Source organism: Lytechinus pictus, chromosome 2 (genome assembly GCF_037042905.1).
Source record: "Lytechinus pictus isolate F3 Inbred chromosome 2, Lp3.0, whole genome shotgun sequence".
Classification (NCBI taxonomy): Eukaryota; Metazoa; Echinodermata; class Echinoidea; order Temnopleuroida; family Toxopneustidae; genus Lytechinus; species Lytechinus pictus.
In genome coordinates, this window is record NC_087246.1 from 35490928 (window position 1) to 35509792 (window position 18865).

Here is an 18865-nt window from a genome sequence, read left to right on the forward strand (position 1 = left end):
TCGCCGTCGGAAAAGCGGCGCCTATAGTCTCGCTCTGCTATGCAGGCGAGACAATAATAAAATGAGCAAAGATTTTCAACCTTACCTTCTCTTTGTATTCTGGCAAGAGGGTTGGCTTTATTGCCCCTCCCTGGAATGGCTATTGCAACATCCCCATCGTCTGAATGGTAGCTTCCATGCTTGGTTCCTGGAGAGCTACCCCTCCTACTTGGATCTTTGAAGTCTGCCTTGGTCCATTTGTTCTTTGAATGGAATAGTTGGGGATGGAGAATAGGAATAATTTAAAACTTCATTTTAATTACGACATTGTCATGTTTACTGCAGACCACCAAATATGTTTACAACCATGCTCCTTGCCTTGAGATGCTGCTAAGTTATAGCCACTTCAAGTCAAAGGGTAACCCACTGGCCCGTTTTCTGAAGTCGGGTTTAATTCAAACTCTGGTTTTAAGTTGTGGTTTAACTATGGCAAGCCAGTTGTTACATAAATCTATAACAGTAGAGGTTCAATGTATCAGCTCATTTGACTCCCAAAACATTATTAACTGCCTGGGAATGATAAGTATGACAATTGTCTTCACCATTAAATAATTAGTGAAGAGCACAGTTAACATGAGAAGCATTCACTGTAAACAAAATTTTGAAACGTTTGGCTTCCCATAATTTTAGCACAGAGTTAGGCCATGGTCTAAGTTAAACCTGACTTCAGAATACGGGCCACTGACTTCTAGAACTTGGTGATCCATGTACAAAATTATGGGAATAACATAATGCAGTAGTCAGGGGTTACCATCTAAAACTGGGCCGTCCCCGTTCCCTGCTAAAAGCGGGGCTCCTGGAAAAAAGCTGGGAAAGCATTGCTACATGTATGTATGACATTGCTCTGGGGAGTTAAGGAATTAATTCAGGAAAGATTTTAGGCATCACCTACTACAACTAGGGGCCCATCTTACAAAGAGTTGCAATTGATCCGATCAATCACAACTATGGAAAGCCAGCAAAGTCAACATATCAAATGCATGTTTGTTTTAAAAAAATTCTAGATATGAATGTATATCCATAAATTCATTGATTTCTTGACAATATGGGGTGATCTCCATTGTTTACAAAGGACATTTTGCAAATTTCCTGCACAAAAATTACGACACTGATGGATTCCCATAGAGTTACGATGAATCGATCAATCATAAATCTTTGTAAGACAGGGCCCATATGTCACAGTACGAAGTCTAGGGGAATAACAAAATTCGGAAATCTGAAGTAAAGAGATTTATTACAAACCTGGGGGGATCCTTCTTTGTCTAAAATCAACTGACCAATCGATGCAGCTTGCCGTTGACGATTCTGACATCCTGATGATGGACGCATTGTTGCAGGTGTCCTGGGAAAAAAAGAGAATATCATGTGCACCCAGGAAATCTATGAAGCACTTTATCTACTCTGTGTTAGTTACTACTATTACCATGATGGCTTTAGCTTGAGAGCTATTTCTCCACACAAAGCAATCCGAATCCCATTTATCAGAGATACCGGTAAGCTTAACATTTACAATTAATTGTAACTTTTTATACATAGTTTTCCATATACATGTACTTAATACAGTTGCACTTATTTCTAAAATTGATTGCATATGTTAACCCCCCTGGAAGATTAACATGAAAATAAGCAATTGCTATTTCCAACCAATTCTTATTTTTTGTTCATGGTTTGCCATAGACTTTACAGCTACTTTCAATTGTCAATTTATTGTATCTTTATCATTATTATTATTTATTCGGCAAATAATATACAAAAATAAATTTCAGTGTAAACAATACAAAATAAGAAATATCAACCATTGGAACGCCAGGGACAGAAAAAGTTAACTGAATTACTGTGGCATGAAGCCTCCTGTCCCAATTCCAATGGTTATGTTACACCCCCTGGAAGATGTAACACAAAAATATACATTGATATTTACAACCAATTGTATGTTACACCCCCTGGAAGATGTAACACAAAAATATACATTGATATTTACAACCAATTGTATGTTACACCCCCTGGAAGATGTAACACAAAAATATACATTGATATTTACAACCAATTGTATGTTACACCCCCTGGAAGATGTAACACAAAAATATACATTGATATTTACAACCAATTGTATGTTACACCCCCTGGAAGATGTAACACAAAAATATACATTGATATTTACAACCAATTGTATGTTACACCCCCTGGAAGATGTAACACAAAAATATACATTGATATTTACAACCAATTGTATGTTACACCCCCTGGAAGATGTAACACAAAAATATACATTGATATTTACAACCAATTGTATGTTACACCCCCTGGAAGATGTAACACAAAAATATACATTGATATTTACAACCAATTGTATGTTACACCCCCTGGAAGATGTAACACAAAAATATACATTGATATTTACAACCAATTGTATGTTACACCCCCTGGAAGATGTAACACAAAAATATACATTGATATTTACAACCAATTGTATGTTACACCCCCTGGAAGATGTAACACAAAAATATACATTGATATTTACAACCAATTGTATGTTACACCCCCTGGAAGATGTAACACAAAAATATACATTGATATTTACAACCAATTGTAACTTTTTTGTACATGGTTTGCCATAGACTTACAGCTATGCTCAATTGTACAAATGATTGCATCTTTGATATTTTTCTCATTTCCACCAACCCAACAGCCCTTCTCAAGAAAACCACCATGCAAACCTTCAAAAATCATCCTCATACCCAGGTACTATCCATGAGCCAGTTGCATAAGAGGGTCTTTGCCAGAAATATCTATTGTGTCGCTAATTTAATATTTATTTATTTCAGTTTTATTTATGCAGGGTAGCCCTTTCAGTTATAGAACTGATTTACAAAGAGGCCCAGCTACATATGATGTAGCATAAAAGGTGACTCCTGATAAATTGTTTCATATTTCACTGCTTAGTTCACTTATAAACCACAATTAAAACTATTATTCATAAAACAACAGTTTTTGTTCACATTCATGTACATGTAAGAATAAATGAGGCATGCAAATAATTTCTTTAAGCCCTGTCACACAGCACATTAATAAATCAGCTAAATGGAGGACAGTACTTGTAAAGATCCTTTCATCAACTGGAATAAGATGCATCAATAGACCAGTTCGTAGTTACTTCATGGACAATTTTGGTCAAATGACCTTTCATTTCTTTCATTGAGATTTCAAAGCAAGATATTATGTAAGGATGCCTTAAATAGCAGGATGAAGAAATTGAATAGAACAGGTGACTAAAATAGCACACCATTGAACACTCTATGAAGGTATTTGTTGCATTTCTACTTTGAATGCATATTAAAGCATGTTGTACAATGTACTTGGCAAACTGTGAAATACCAGTCGTTTGTGGACGCCTTGTTTTTTGTGGATGTAAATGAAAAACACAATTCAAAAGAATATACAAATAAGCAAGACATCAAAGATGGTGCTTATCTCATTAGATTTTAAACCACCATGTCACTTAAGTACAAATGATCTTCCTCTGATCATGCGCATAGTGGAACTACGAACTGGCTTATTACCTTGGTTTGGGCGACTTGCCGCTGAGGAAACCAAAGACTGCGTCATCATACTCCTCACACTGGTAATCAATATCATCCTGCTTGGAAAGGGAGTGGTCCGACGAGATGTGACGTAACAGGGCGTGTCTGCTCATCGTCTGCGGACATTCCTTGACCAGGGTAGGAAGGGGGTTTCCAGCTTGAGACGTGTAAACCTGTAGTAACATCAACGTGGGTACTGTATCATTGAACCCGAAGAGGCATTGAATCAAATCACATCAAATGCACATGGGCACATTTATTAACCAGGAAGGAAGAAAAAAAAATCAAGTCTAAAAATCTATTTTAGAACCTAATTTCTTTACTAGCAAACTGAGTTAAGGATAAACCTTGCCTGATTTTGTAAGAACTAGAAGAATTCTTGTTTTCTGAAATGCACTGACTCTCTTCTTTTTTACTCACTAGGGGGTGATGGTAAATCACACTATTCCAAAACCTAAAAAGAAGTTTAAGTGTTACAATGGGTTTATTTCATATCCGTTTACAGTGCAGCAGTATTCCAAATCCAAAGTTCAATACACATGGCATGTATGACGGCATTCAGTCTTTCATTCAAACCTTTCACGTAGAACAGGATACCAAAGTTTATTGCCTAATATGTGTACTGTAAATTTATCTCATTTAAGATCTGCTAAAGAGGCACTACAGTACCTTTCAAAAACTCTAAATGGGATACTTATTGTATGTTCTTTACAAGAAAAAAAATCAGTACCAGTACACCTTCATGAGATAACAATAATACCCAGGACTTCAATTCAGGGCAATTCCATAAAACGATCAACCTTTTTGTACGTCCAACCCCCATTTTTCTCAAGTCTTACTTCACTTCACAAACTGACCAAGTTATGGTCCTGTGAGAATATTACAGACTGTCAAAAGAACAAGAAATCAAAGACAGAAAATTTCATGAAGGTCCCACGTATAGGGGGTGGGACGTACATATTTTATGGAATAGCCCTTCAGTAACCCCTTTCTGAAAGACATTAAATTTAATATAAAGGAATTTACCCTTTCTGCTAGCTTTATCCTTGGTTTAAATTTCTCATTATTTCCATGTGCATCTTCTTTGGTGTAGAAGCTGTAGTTGAGCCAATGAGGGATGTTGTAATCACCTCCATGGATACCCGCATCCATGGTTTTATTATGGAACTGTTTATACAAATAGAGAATGAAAACTTGTTAGAACCTGCACATAATGATACATGTACCTACAGAAGTCATTGGCACAAACATGTACATATACACATGTATATGAAATGTTAGCTACTTGTTTGTAAAACTTCATATACGCAGATTATGTTTTCTGTATACTGGACCTATTTCTAGGTTCACTTGTGTATTCAGAACTTTCTCTATTAAAATAAGGGATCTCAACCTATTTGTATGTCCAATCCCAATTTACTCCATTCTAACTTCACTTCATGAGCTGCCCAAGTCATGACCATTCGGCGTCTTTCTACAGAGAATCATTAAAAATGGTTTATCTTTCCCGGAATCGAAAAACCATATCGCCCTAAAGCCAACCTGTTTCTACAGAGCGAATTATCTGATTAACTCACATTCCAAATGGATTAACTCTTACTATGCCATGCCCAATACCCCTCTAGTGCCAGGGATATTCGAGGGAATCCTAAATTGACCGAAACGTAAGCAGAGACCGATTTTAAAACGGTCATATCTCTTTACCCGTACGTTGTATAATGAAACCTTCTACATATGAAATGATGCATGGTTCATGAACTTTATGATCATGTTATGACCTTTCATATTTGCAATCGGAAAAATTGAGAAAAGATGAAATATTTTACATCGTTTTTTTTCAATAAGTAAAACATAGAAAATTATGATTTCATGAACATTTCAAAGAGTAAATAACCTCAGTAATTATAGAGATACCAACAAATTAAGAGGATAAAATGAAAGTTCAATGTTTACCCTTTCAAATGACGTATCTATTGATGAAATTGAACAAACAGAAATATGAAAAATAATGCTCTTTTTAATGAAATACTATTTTGCTATTCAGGTTATTTCCTCTGAAATGTGAGAGGGTTTATACACACGAAATTGAAACCGACCTTTCCAAAAAAGGGCATTGTCGTCGATCAAGTGACCAATCACAGCACAGCTGCGATCCCCACGCAAACACACACAATAATATATTGGAGCCATGTATCTTCACAGTGCAGCCAACCGTACCCTTACATTCGTGTAGTCTTCAAAACAAGACCCTGTAATTTTTCAGAATGCGCGGTATTCCGAAACTACCGCTATTGGGGAAACAAAATTATTAGCGCAGTGTAAATTTTATGTCATTTCAATTATTGTCAATATTGTCGTAATGCAAAACATGTTTTAGAAAAATCGTAACCTGGATACGAGTTGTGGTGTGCGATGCACTCAACTATATACTGTTTTGGATAATGTAGGCGATTTCTATCCAGTGTCGGCAACAAACATTTGCGACCCACTCAACTATCGTTCTAAAGCATGAATCAGTGAAAAGTTTGGCCATATTTTGTCAGGGTCGATTCGTCGTACATACTATACGGGCTTTCGACTGTAACAAAGTTATTGCCAGTCAGAAGGAGACAAAATATAGAAAACTAAAGATGATATATTGAAATATAGATAAAGAGGGATCGGACAGATTCAATACTAACAGGTTTGGGGTGTAAAATCCCACAAAATAATATGGGCGTTTTTGGCAAAGTATTAAAATATTATGAACGTTGATATTTGTGAACACTCATTTTTAAACTGTCAAAAAATGTTAATGTTGAGCCGTTTTGAAGTAAGAGACCCCCCCCCCCCCCCCCCCGCGGCTTCCAGGGTAACCAAAATTAAGATAAACATAATGAATAATTACGCAATTAGAATTTTGTGATTACAGTCATTATAATACTGGTATTCTGACAATTTACAGACTGTAATCTGGGCCAACTATGCATCTCGTACATGCCAAGGAATGGACAATACATGCCGGATATTCTTTTTCGTGTGGATAATATAATGCAATATGAATATGAAAATATAATGGAAATTTTAGACAAAAAAAGGGCCCCATTGCATATTATGTCTTTGAATAATTGATTATTTTCAAACTTTAGGCTTCATTCATTCCGCAAGCGAGCAAAGTAGCCACCTGTCTGATAGCGACTGCATTTTTATTGTTCATTCCACCAAGTCATGAACAATAGATCCCCAGACTCTCTTTCATGAGGAATGTCTAATCCGCACTCCCTCCTGACCTATTATCGAGGAGAGCAATTTAGCACAGGATGTTCATAGAAATCGTGCCACGCGCGCGTCTTTTGATTTGACAATTGAATACTTTCAAAGGTTCCGATACGCACAATAGCTTTTCTCTCCGTTGAGATCAAGATTAAGATTCCTCTGTCTCTTTCCCCAACACTGTTTCGACTTTAAGACATTTAGCATCGACAATATGCGTCAAATTTCCTGTAATCTAAATGATGATGATGATGATGATAGTGATGATGGTAAAGATGGCATGGATAATGTCGAGAATGAAATCACGGGGAAACAGCACACCTCCACCTCCACGACCACCAGCACAAACACTGGCATTGTTACTTCCACTTATCAAAAGCATAAAGAAAAACAAATAGTTTAAAATAATTTAATTAACTTGTAGCTGAAGCCTATTTTGCAAATTTAGAAATAAAGGATAAAGATAAGATTTAAGATTGAAGAAATGTATAGGCTATATAATCCTTGACAAATCAAAAATACAGGAAATTGAAAGATAAAAGAGGGAACATAAATAACGAAGCAATGGGGTGTGAAGGTAGAAATTACTAACAATTTGTAGAAATTTAGATCTTTATAAATTGTTGAACCTTACGATTGTTTATTCAAATAATATGTTTGTAATTGATCATCTATCAGAAAAGTAAGATATTGCTTTCGACAATATCAGAAATTATATTTTCTACACCTCTTTATTTGTGATATTTATAATTACCCCGTCATTAAAATATCAATCTAGTAAGGATTATTTTTACTTCCCCTTCCCTGAAATAATAAATTAAATGGACATTATTTGCTGTTCAAATGATATATAAGTGACACCACTAAATTTCTTTATACCGTGCATTGTCAATATTCATGCAGTAGGACTTATGCACAATCAACATACTCGATATGTTAGTACAATTTACATTTCCAATTATTAAATTTGCTTGATATATATTTTTTTTCCATTTAGTAGTAATCCAGTTTATGCTTCCAGATTTGCCATATGAGCTCAGCGTGTAGGGGAATATACCCATTATCTTTTTGCTGGCAAAAAGGGAGAAACAAAAGAAAGCGGAACATCGGAAGAAATTATGCATTGATTGATATAAATTATTTCTCGCTAATAAAACAAATGAGGAAGAATAAAAAAAGCATTACGGAAAATGCATGACATTCACAGAATTCACAGAATTGACATTCACAGAATTATGAAAAGTGAAAAGATCATGAAAAGTGCGTTTACTCGCTTGATTCGCTCACTCCCATTTTCTCTTGTTTTTCTTCCTTACACACATCATACTTTTTATTTCGCCCTTGCCACATTGACATCATATATTTTGTTGAATATCAAAATAATATTTAGGTTTCTTTCCGTAACTGATGCAAATTTGATGCTTATTTTTTCCACCAAAATTGGTACGTAATTTGGTGTTGTTATCAAATTTTCTTGATCCATTTTTTTTTTCATTTAGTAGTATATGATATCAGATTTGACATATGAGCTCAGCGTGTAGGGGAATTTACCCATCATCGTTTTGCTGGCAAAAAGGGAGAAACAAAAGAAAGCGGAACATCGGAAGAAATTATGCATTGATTGATATAAATTATTTCTCGCTAATAAAACAAATGAGGAAGAATAAAAAAAGCATTACGGAAAATGCATGACATTCACAGAATTATGTAAATAAAAGATCATGAAAAGTGCGTTTACTCGCTTGATTCGCTCACTCCCATTTTCTCTTTTTTTTCTTCGTTACACACATCATACTTTTTATTTCGCCCTTGCCACATTGACATCATATATTTTGTTGATGATCAAAATAATATTTAGGTTTCTTCCGTAACCGATGCAAATTTGATGCTTATTTTTTCCACCAAACTTGGTACATTATTTGGTGTTGTTATCAAATTTGCTTGATTCATTTTTTTCATTTAGTAGTATAATGATATCACATTTGACATAAGAGCTCAGCGTGTAGGGGAATTTACCCATCATCTTTTTGCTGGCATAAAGGGAGTATAAAGTGAATATGGTTATAATGAGCCATTTATGAATTCCATAATTCCAACGTATATGTGCCGAAGGCGGGAGGTCCTATTCTCAAAAATTAAGTATGTCACAATTAAATCTATCAAAACGGTCATCATGACTTGGGGAAAAGCGAAGATTTTACAAAATAACACGACTTTTTCCTCGTAAATTTCTTAACTATTCTGTTGATTTGAGAAGCAATACCTTTGTTTCTAGAAAGAAAAAAATGTCTGCTCTTTCATATTTACATTTACTAAAAATCCTGAAAATACTTTAGTTTGGCGCAATTAGCAATTGATTCGGAAAACACCGCCACAGATCCAAATACCATACCAAAACGGCTCCGCCGCAGGGAGAGGTATCGGGATTCGCGGGCCCGCACGCAAAGGGTTAATTATCACTCTCTTTTTTCTTCGTCCTATTTTATTCGAGGAGAAAATTGAACAATTAATATTTTTGTGAGAAGTTTGAATATGATATTAATAAGCGTAACAATATCAATAATTCTTTTTTATAATGGTATGGGCTATAAAAACACAAACGAATATGAACCATTATTTACCTGATCTTAAGTTTATGAAGAGAGAGTTTGGCTGCAGCGGAAATGAAATTGATACGATTACAATCATTTTATGACATAATATATAATTATAATATTTATGACTGTTTTCACAAAATATTACTAAACTTTGAAATTCAATAACTTTGTTATTTGTTATCCGATTTTGATGACAATTTCGGTATTTTGCTCAGTGAATTCTGCTTTGTATATAAAACTATAAATACTTTCAGCCGGGACCATCCCTTTTATACTAAAAAGAAGGTGAAAGAGAAGAATAATGATAATAATAATTATAATAACAATAACAATAACAATAATGATAATAATAATTATAATAATAATAATAATAATAATGGTTATTTATACACAAAAAGTATCACAGCGCTTACAATCAGAAATAAAATATAAATATAAATGTTACGTAACAAACATGTAGAATTATACACATTAAATTGCATCAATCATTGGTGTTCTCAACTAATACTAATAATGATAATATTAATAACAATAATAAATGAATAAATAAATAATGAGTGTGATGATTGCAGTGCGCAGACGAGAGTTGGAAATGACAGGCTTCTTTACTAATATATTTATAACGAGAACAATTTTGTGACAATGCTAAAAACAATGTATAAGACCTTTCCCCCGCCCCCCCCCCAAAAAAAAAATCCCCAAACCGTGCACATTTGCAGGCAGAAAAAAGCCTTGACACAAGAATACTACCATACAGGCCTGCAAAAGACCTGATCGATAGCTCATGAATATTCATGTAACAATAGCGAATGGGCGAGTAGTGTTGGGTGAGGAACATCGTACCGCTCGGTCATTGGTCAATTCCGAGCTGAATGTCTTCGCACATTCGCCTTTGCTCTGCCCATAGAAGTACGTGTATTGCTACACACAACCGTTATATCACACGTGTCAATAGGGGAAATCTTGATTCAGATCGCAGCAATATCCGAAATCAACTCTTGAAAATAATGATGCAAAAATACAATTTTACTCAAAAAATGTCTATGTAAACCACTATTTTTTATATGATAAAATGAATTTTGAATTCCTGGCCAGTATAACAACATAAAAAACAGAGAATATGGTGTTGATTTTCTGGCTGTAAAATTGGTTTAAAAAAATAAAGTTATCTGGGCACGCATACGTGCCAATGGCATTAGAGGGCTAAGGGCACGCATAGCTGCCAACGGCATTTAAAGAGTTAACAAGGAAATAACCACCTCTCAGAGGTGGTTATGAGAAACTGTATTTTTTGCAATGCGCTGTTTCTACAGGGAAGTTTTCCGGAATTCTGGATACTTACGCGGGTAATACCATTTAACGATTCTCTATAAAAACACGCCGAATGAGAGTATTGCAGATCATCATATAAACTAGAAAAAAAGTGATCAACAATTTCTAGAATGTCTCACACATAGGGTTGGAATGTACGTATTTTATAGGATTTGCCAAAGGTGATTGGAAGACACAAACTTCTATTTTCTTTAAGAAAGAAGTCAGATGCAAAATTTGAGATAACATGTTCATGGACTTCAATTTTGTAGAATTTTACAATAATGCAGTATCAGCCATCTCTGTCAAATCTATTCCCAGATCATTACAATCATATTGAAGACAGAATGTATTTGAATATAATTATTCAAAGGTTACAAAAATCATCTAAACATAATTAACAGAGAAATTAGAAATTTAGTTTTATCTAATACATTCTGCCCGTGTTTTTTGTTTTTTGTTTTAGATTATTTACCCTAAACAGAGGCACTGCATGGAGAGGCTGCTCAGCGAGACACACCAGATCACTGCCAATACCTGATAAAAATCACATGAGAAAGAAAAATATTATAAAACAAAGAACTAGTAGAAAGTTTCACCAGAGAGGCCATCACATATAATAGTTTTAGAAAGAGGTACTCTCATTAGTACCATCTTTGTACACATGAAAAGTCCATTAACATACAAAATACATGGTGACCCGACATTTGCTCCTGCGAAAATTGCTCTGGGCTTTATTTCGTCTAAGATTAAGAAGGGTTAAGGTTAGGTTTACGATGGGTTTTATGTTAGGTTCAGGGTTAGGTTAGGGTATAGTGTTAATAATCCAGGGTTGAAGTTAATCATCGACTTATGTGTGGAATAGCGGAGAGATCGTCGCCGAATCGAATGTAATAGAGCTAGACAGTCTCCTATAAATCTGATGATCATCTTGACAGTGCTGGAAGAAACTTCTTACCGTTATCGATCATTCTCTGTCTGGTGATCTTGCACATTTCCCTGTCGACATCAAACACTCCAGCTCCCGGGGTTAATAACACCACAAGCTGACCCGTCCGCTCAAAGTTACGGTCAACGTAATGCTTGTCAAACACTACATAGGACAGAAAACAACATCTATGTTAACATGTTATCTACTGGAACCAAGTGGCCAATGTACAAAAAGTCTCATTACCCGTGGTGTTTTATTGGTCGATATCCATGTAAAAGACTAGGAGCCTCAGGAAATCAAACAATATGGCACAAAAGGGGGGGGGGTGATAAAAAGGAGCAAAAGACAATGAAAGAGTTTATTTATCCCATCTGTGGAGCTTTGTGGCAGGTTGGATTAGTCTTCGGACTTTGAAACAGAAGGTCGTGGGTTCGAATCCCAGCCATGGCGTAATTTCCTTCGGCAAGAAATTTATCCACATTGTGCTGCACTCGACCCAGGTGAGGTGAATGGGTACCCGGTAGGATTTATTCCTTGAATGCTTTAGCGCCTATATGGCCGCTCAGCTACAGCCGGGGTAATAATATACCAAGTATATTTTCAGCGCCTTGAGCACATAAGCAATGTGGATTTGGCGCTTTAGAAATACTCTATATTATTATTTTATTATTATCTGGGTTTTTTTAAAACTCTTACAGGGGTGTGAGTGGTCACAAATAAAAAGATCTGAAAAAAGCTGAAGAGTGTTGAAAAAGTCTGAAATAGAAAGAGCTCCCATACTTTTTGTACAGAAGAAGGCCAAAAATAAGCTGAAATTAAGCTGAAAATAAAAACAAAAATATCTGAAATCAGATAAAAATCTAAACTCTCACACCCCTGCTCTTATCTACCAAAGACATGAAATTGCTGCTATCACAGCAGTTTTCCTCATAAAGCGTGAAATAAGATTTTTACATTTTGTTGTTATTGCTATTTCAAATGCATGCACACAGAGTACTTCAGTAATTTACTTCATTCTACCATCCAATGACTTTTTAACTTGTATCCTGTCAATAATCAACTGTCTCTAAACATTGATGCTTACCATTGAGAGTCATATTTAGAGTTTCCAAGAAGTTCCCCTCGGCAGCTGATGAATTATACCCCAAAGGTATTGATCCACCTACAAAAAGAAGAAGATAATACATGTCCAATAAATTAATAAGAAGAAACATTGGGTCTATACATCATGGAAGAGGCTTACGAACACCATGGCCCGAATTCACAAAGGTGGTTTTGAAAACCCACGGTTGAGTCCATGGTTTATGCAGATTTCCTGTATAAATAATGCTTAATTTAGCGCGTATCGGGCGCGTGTATAAAAAATATCCAATGCTGATGCGCGCTTTTGTCACAGTGCGCCAAATTGACGTCTGTTGCCGTGGTTATCCACGCTATTTTATTCATGAGTCCACTGTTTTGAATTAACGAGTCCACTCTTCAAACATTGGACTCATGAATACAATAGCGTATCTAACCATGGTAAACAGGTGTCAAATTGGTGCACTGTGACAAAAGCGCGCATCAGCATTGGATATTTTTTATACACACGCCCGAAACGCGCTAAATTAAGCGTAATTTATACAGGAAATCTGCATAAACCATGGATTCAATCGTGGGTTTTCAAAACCACCTTTGTGAATTCGGGCCCATGTGGTGAGTTCTGTAAGGACTAATAAACTTCATTGGATATTGTTAGAGAAGAACAGAGAGGAGAGAATGTAGAGGGTAAGGAAGTAGAGTATTTCTTTTTTTAGATTGGGTTTAGTTTTTAAAAGGACTGTAAACCAAAATAGGTGAGAGGCTTCAGTTGTGGAGAGATGAGAGAAAGCTAGCTTGAGTCAGCAAGTAGAGTTGTGAAGTACGAGAAAAGACTAAAAAAATCTGGGCAGATTGACTGTCCATCTTCCAAAGACTCAACCCTCTCAGCTCTTATGGTTTACAGTCCTTTTAAGGAGTAAACCCAATCTTAGAAAAGAATACTCTACCTTCTATTGACCTTATACTTTCTTGCCTCTCCATTTCACCCCTACCTCAATCTTAATTTCTTAGTCCTTCCAGGACTCACCATAAAGTGTATCGTAACCTCTTGAAACTTGTCTGTAAAGACCACTGCAGATGGACACGTCTTTTAAGGCAGATGGTCTTTATAGATGATCCAACGTTTCAATAGATGCACTGAATTAAGCATAATCAATCAAAAAAATCTGTATAAAGCATGATTTGAAACCAAATATTCAAAACTACCTTTGGAAATTTGGGCCTGTGCATTCTTACCTTCTTGGGTTTCACATAAGACTTCTTTCAAGTAGAGGATAAAGTGAGCCTTGAGGGTCTGGAGCAGACCATGCCATTCATCTCGTCTCTCGTGATGGACCACGGCACGGTAGAAATCCTGGTAGAACCGGCCAACGTAGTCCACTTTGACATTGTCTCTCATCCACTTGGGAAACTGGGCTGTGTCGACAGAAACGAGGACTACCGGTGTTAATCAGATGCAAGGATTTCAGTAGCCTATAGCAACTATCAGTAAAAAAAACACTAGTTTTGCATGAAATATCCCAAGAATAGGAATGATACAAAAGTAAAAAAATGGCGCAGAATATCAGAAAAGGAATCATACAATACATTACAAATACCGGTATACATGTACAAAATATGACAAAAATTGCTCTTACCAAGTGACTTTGCTTTGAAGAATGTGCGAGAGAAGAGAACCACAGTAACCTCATTGTTGACTCCTTTATCCTTCCATTTGTTGAAGAGGTCAGTCAGGAATCCACCTACTGCCTTCTCCCAATACAGATCTCCTGCAGTCAAAAATGAAGAAAAAAAAAATTTGAACGCAGATGAAAAATAGCATGAATCGGAATCTTGGTATAATTAGGTGGACAAAAAAAATGTATGGACAGAACAGGGAATGCTGCTTGAAACGCAGAGACCATTTTTCCTTCAAACGGCTCTCATTACTAATTTTAACAAAATTATAATCAGCAATTCATTTCAGAGCTGCTTCCATGAGTTGCTGCAACTTAATCCTAAACTAATCTAACGGGACACTGACATTAGGACAAAAGATTATCGTAAATGAATTTTTACCACATGTATCGAAGTCCCACATCTCCGAACTCATCTGAATGAAGAGATAGACCATGGCTGTAGCTGATCTAAAGGCAACTCTTGTATCATTGGTGATGGCTCCACAGGACACCCTCTCCCAACGTGACCAAAGTTCCTGGACCTGAGCACGGATTCCACTCAGCTCCAACTTTTGTTGCATATGAATACAGCTGTTCACCTGAAATGGCAGAATAATCAAATTTGGAGACCTAATCCAAGGCTCGACATTAGCGGTGGCCCGGTGGCCCAGGGCCACCAGAAATTCACCTCGAGCAACCATTAATGAAAAAATATTAAGTTTTGGTGGCCCGAATCGGGCAACCAATAATTTTAAGAATAGCGCAATTTTTCTCCCCATTTTGCACGCATTTATCAACTTTCTACAATTCAAATTGCAAGCCAGTTCGTCATGCGCCCTTTTTGTTGATCTACACACAAACACACACACAAAGTTGGCCTACCGCTATAGCATTAAGTAGCTTTTATCCAGCCGGCTGCGCCGGCCGGCTGGCGTGAGCTTTGCATGCTTGAAGCAGCTGTGCGTTAGCAGCCTACTCAGACTCAGGGAGCTGCGATACGAAATGTTGCTGCTAAAAAATCTTCCACAGAACTATGAAAATCCAAGTCAAAGTCACATTTTACACCAATGAAATGCCCTTCTACAGACCTTTTTGCTAAAATCTGGTGTATCCTGATTATTTGCAAGCATTAAAAAGAGGAATCATGACCTCTCTTTTGACTCAAAAAGACCGATTTCCAAATGAAAATGATATACATAAAAACACATAGGTGAGTACATCACAGTCCCACATGTGCATTTGTATGTATGTTTATACTTGGTTTCTTTCGAAGTTGTGTCTTTTCCGGTCTTTTCTAGCCAAAAATAAACAGACAGTTACTTTCTTTCTTGTTTATAAATGATTTCTTAAACAACTCTTGAGAAAGTAAATACTTTGGGAAGGCATTTCATTAATATGAAATGTGAATTTTTCCAACATTTTGGCAAATTTAGGGAAGGAATTTTCTCACACTTTTTTTTGCCGTTTTATTATTTTCTTTCATTTTTTTTAGTGGTTAAACCATTTATACCCATTTATTCATTTTTAATGTTTAAACTTTAATATCGGGCCACCAAAAAAAATTATTCAAAGATTTTGGTGGCCCAAACGGGCCACCACCAAAAAAGTTAATGTGGAGCCTTGCCTAATCTACAGAAAATTACTGAAGATCCAACAGTGCATGAATGGTGACCTATTGGTAACCAACATTGGCCATCAATCAATTTTCAACCAATCTAGCAGAAGCTGGTATCCACTTTGTGATAGCCTTTCATCAACATACTTTAATTTCTTAGCAGAAACAGCTAATTTAAAGTCAGTAACTCCCGCTATTGTACTGGTCCTGATGACTATCTCCACAAGGTCTAGGGCTACATTTCCATACTGGATCCTATAATTGGGACATTTCATTCACCATCCTATCTGAGGAACAGTGTACTCACCAGACTGTTCTTGAGTCTCCACATGTCACTCCTGCTGATGTACTGGTCCTTGAAGACCAACTCCACCAGGTCTAGGGCTACATCTCCAGATTGGACCTTGGTGACCTTCACATTCTTGTAAGCCCTCAGCTGAAACAGTGATGCCACTCCTTGTTCCACACTTATTATTTCTAGGGAAGATGAGTTTGGGTTGTTATTGTACAAGTAGTGCTAGTGACACTGATTCACTCTTTTAATTATCTCACTCCATTAAAACTAAAATATATACAAGAGTCAAGATTGTGAATTGGTAATTACCCCATGCAGATGGATATGGCAACATTTCCACTATTTGGGAAGTTGGAACCCGAAGTGTCAATGAATTAAAAGACAAGTACTGTCATAAAATATCCACACAGAGATCACCATCATTTCAAATGAACGGCATAGGTTTATCATTCAAGGCAAACACATTCTTTGACATAACTCAAGTAGTGACTGTTAAGATGCCCCATCATCTATCTATGTCTTTTGGTATCAATCTGTACGGATATCTGAAGTGCTCTTACACAGACTGCTTTACTTACCTTTACTGTTCTGTTGAAGCTCATCTTTGAAGGATTTGACTTGTAATAGCAGATGACTGGGGGATGAAAAAGAAAGGGATGAAAAATTATTGAGAGGGAAAAGGGTCAGGAACTGTCTTCATTCAAGCTTGTGATTAATGGTTATTTGAAAGGTATTTTAAATATGTTACTGCAATCCTGATGAGCATATGGTATCAATAACAAAATTCATAAAGCAGGGCTCACACACAAATGTAGATAAGATGCAGGATAAAGACATGTGTGATTGGAAAAGTGTATTCTTTCTCTCATTTTCAAGAAATTATTCTAAAATTATTTTTTTACTTCATCAGGATAATCTAGATTGGCTGAGAGCAATTTCCTTTAATTTTACAGCATTTGTGACCAGCCAGCTCAAGACCTACAAAGAATTGACTTTTTTATTTTAGTTTTCTCTTGTTTAAAGAGACAATTTACAGCTCTATCTAAAGATTTATGTAACTTGTTGAAATAATTTCAACCCAAAGAAACTATGAGATTCAGTCACGACAAATATCAGAAAGAGTTTCACAGAATAAAAAGTTTTGGTTGAGTTCGAAGACGGAGGCATGCTCATAAAGTACGACTATACAGTGCGTCCCAGACAAAACGAAACCGAGATTAAGCGATGATTTATCATAACTTAATCACAAATACAATAGACAAATGACCTACAAATGTAAAGCTTAGAATCTCCTCTTTCATCTGATATTACTTAGATTATTCCTCATTCACGCGTGAGTGAGCAAAAACAATTTGAAGAAAGGATACCAAAAACTCATTTGGCTCATCTGAATTTCAAAAAGAAAATCACATGCCTAAAAAATTCAATATCTGCTCTTTTATTTGATACCTAAATCACAAAAAATGGTCATGAAGTAAAAAAGTTATGTTCCCTCCGCCTCCCTCGAAACAATGCTTGTATTTCCATAATTTCATTAAATAAACGTGTTTTCACCTGTTTCCCACAGAGCTATCGTATGATTAACAAAAGACTTAATGCATGGCTGATCATCAACAAAACGGAGTGTCATGTGAGTTTGAACGCTAGCCTGTAAAACCTCTTCATTTTATGAAATTATTGATATTCAAGCCTTATTTCAAATAACAAGAACTTTGTTATTTCTTGACCATTTTCTGTAATTGAGGTATCAAATTAAAGAGCATATATTTAACTTTTAAAAATGTGGTTTACTTTTTGAAACCCAGATACAGCCCGCCAAATGACTTTTTGGTATCCCCTGTTCAAACTGTTTTTGCTCACTCATGCGTGAATGAGAAATAATCTAAGTAATATCAGATGAAAGAGGAGATTCTAAGCTTTACAATGGTAGGTCATTTGTCTATTGTGTTTGTAATTAAGTTATAATAAATCATCGATAAATCTCGGTTTCGTTTTTTTGTGGGACGCACTGTATAACAGACAAAAGAAATGTACAACAAAAGTTCTGGTAACTCCGCTGTGGCTGAACTTTATAATTCTCTATTTTAGAAAGAGGGAAGAGTTACTCTTTCAGATAAAACTGTAACTGTATTTTTGTTTAGCCCAGACATCTATTGTGATTCATTAGAAACGACCTTCCCTTATAAATCAATGCAAGTTTTGAGTGAGTGGTCGTATCGGTTACTGAAAAATAATCATATAATCTTGTGATAATGTGATATCTCACCTATTTTCTTCATCTGGATGATATATTTCCAAGATGTCACCTATCTTTACATCAGGAAACTCTTTGGGGTTGATCAGTAATTCATTCTCTGCAAGACATTGAAATGATAAAATAGTTTTGGTCTGCACGAATAACAAACATTTTGCTACAATTTGAATTTGAATTTTACCCGTCCTTTATTATGTAGGATGGGGGGTCGGGTGTCCGGACACTTTATATTTTTGAAGCCTTCTTTTTTGT

At 35.9% G+C, this 18865-nt stretch overlaps 1 protein-coding gene across 3 annotated transcripts in view; it reads right to left on the minus strand.

The window, feature by feature from the left end:
* Positions 1-18865, minus strand: part of LOC129280834 (GATOR1 complex protein DEPDC5-like) — a 46251-nt gene that overhangs the window by 26270 nt on the left and 1116 nt on the right. For all 3 annotated transcript variants that reach the window (XM_064115641.1, XM_064115640.1, XM_064115642.1), the window contains exons 2-14: positions 18626-18713; positions 16938-16993; positions 16372-16541; positions 14850-15048; positions 14429-14560; positions 14028-14207; positions 12796-12873; positions 11739-11873; positions 11256-11317; positions 4647-4787; positions 3600-3793; positions 1282-1381; positions 86-242 (exon numbers count right to left, since the gene is read on the minus strand). In XM_064115641.1, the coding sequence (XP_063971711.1) occupies positions 86-242; positions 1282-1381; positions 3600-3793; positions 4647-4787; positions 11256-11317; positions 11739-11873; positions 12796-12873; positions 14028-14207; positions 14429-14560; positions 14850-15048; positions 16372-16541; positions 16938-16993; positions 18626-18713 (1692 nt within the window). The remainder of the gene's footprint in view (positions 1-85; positions 243-1281; positions 1382-3599; positions 3794-4646; positions 4788-11255; positions 11318-11738; positions 11874-12795; positions 12874-14027; positions 14208-14428; positions 14561-14849; positions 15049-16371; positions 16542-16937; positions 16994-18625; positions 18714-18865) is intronic.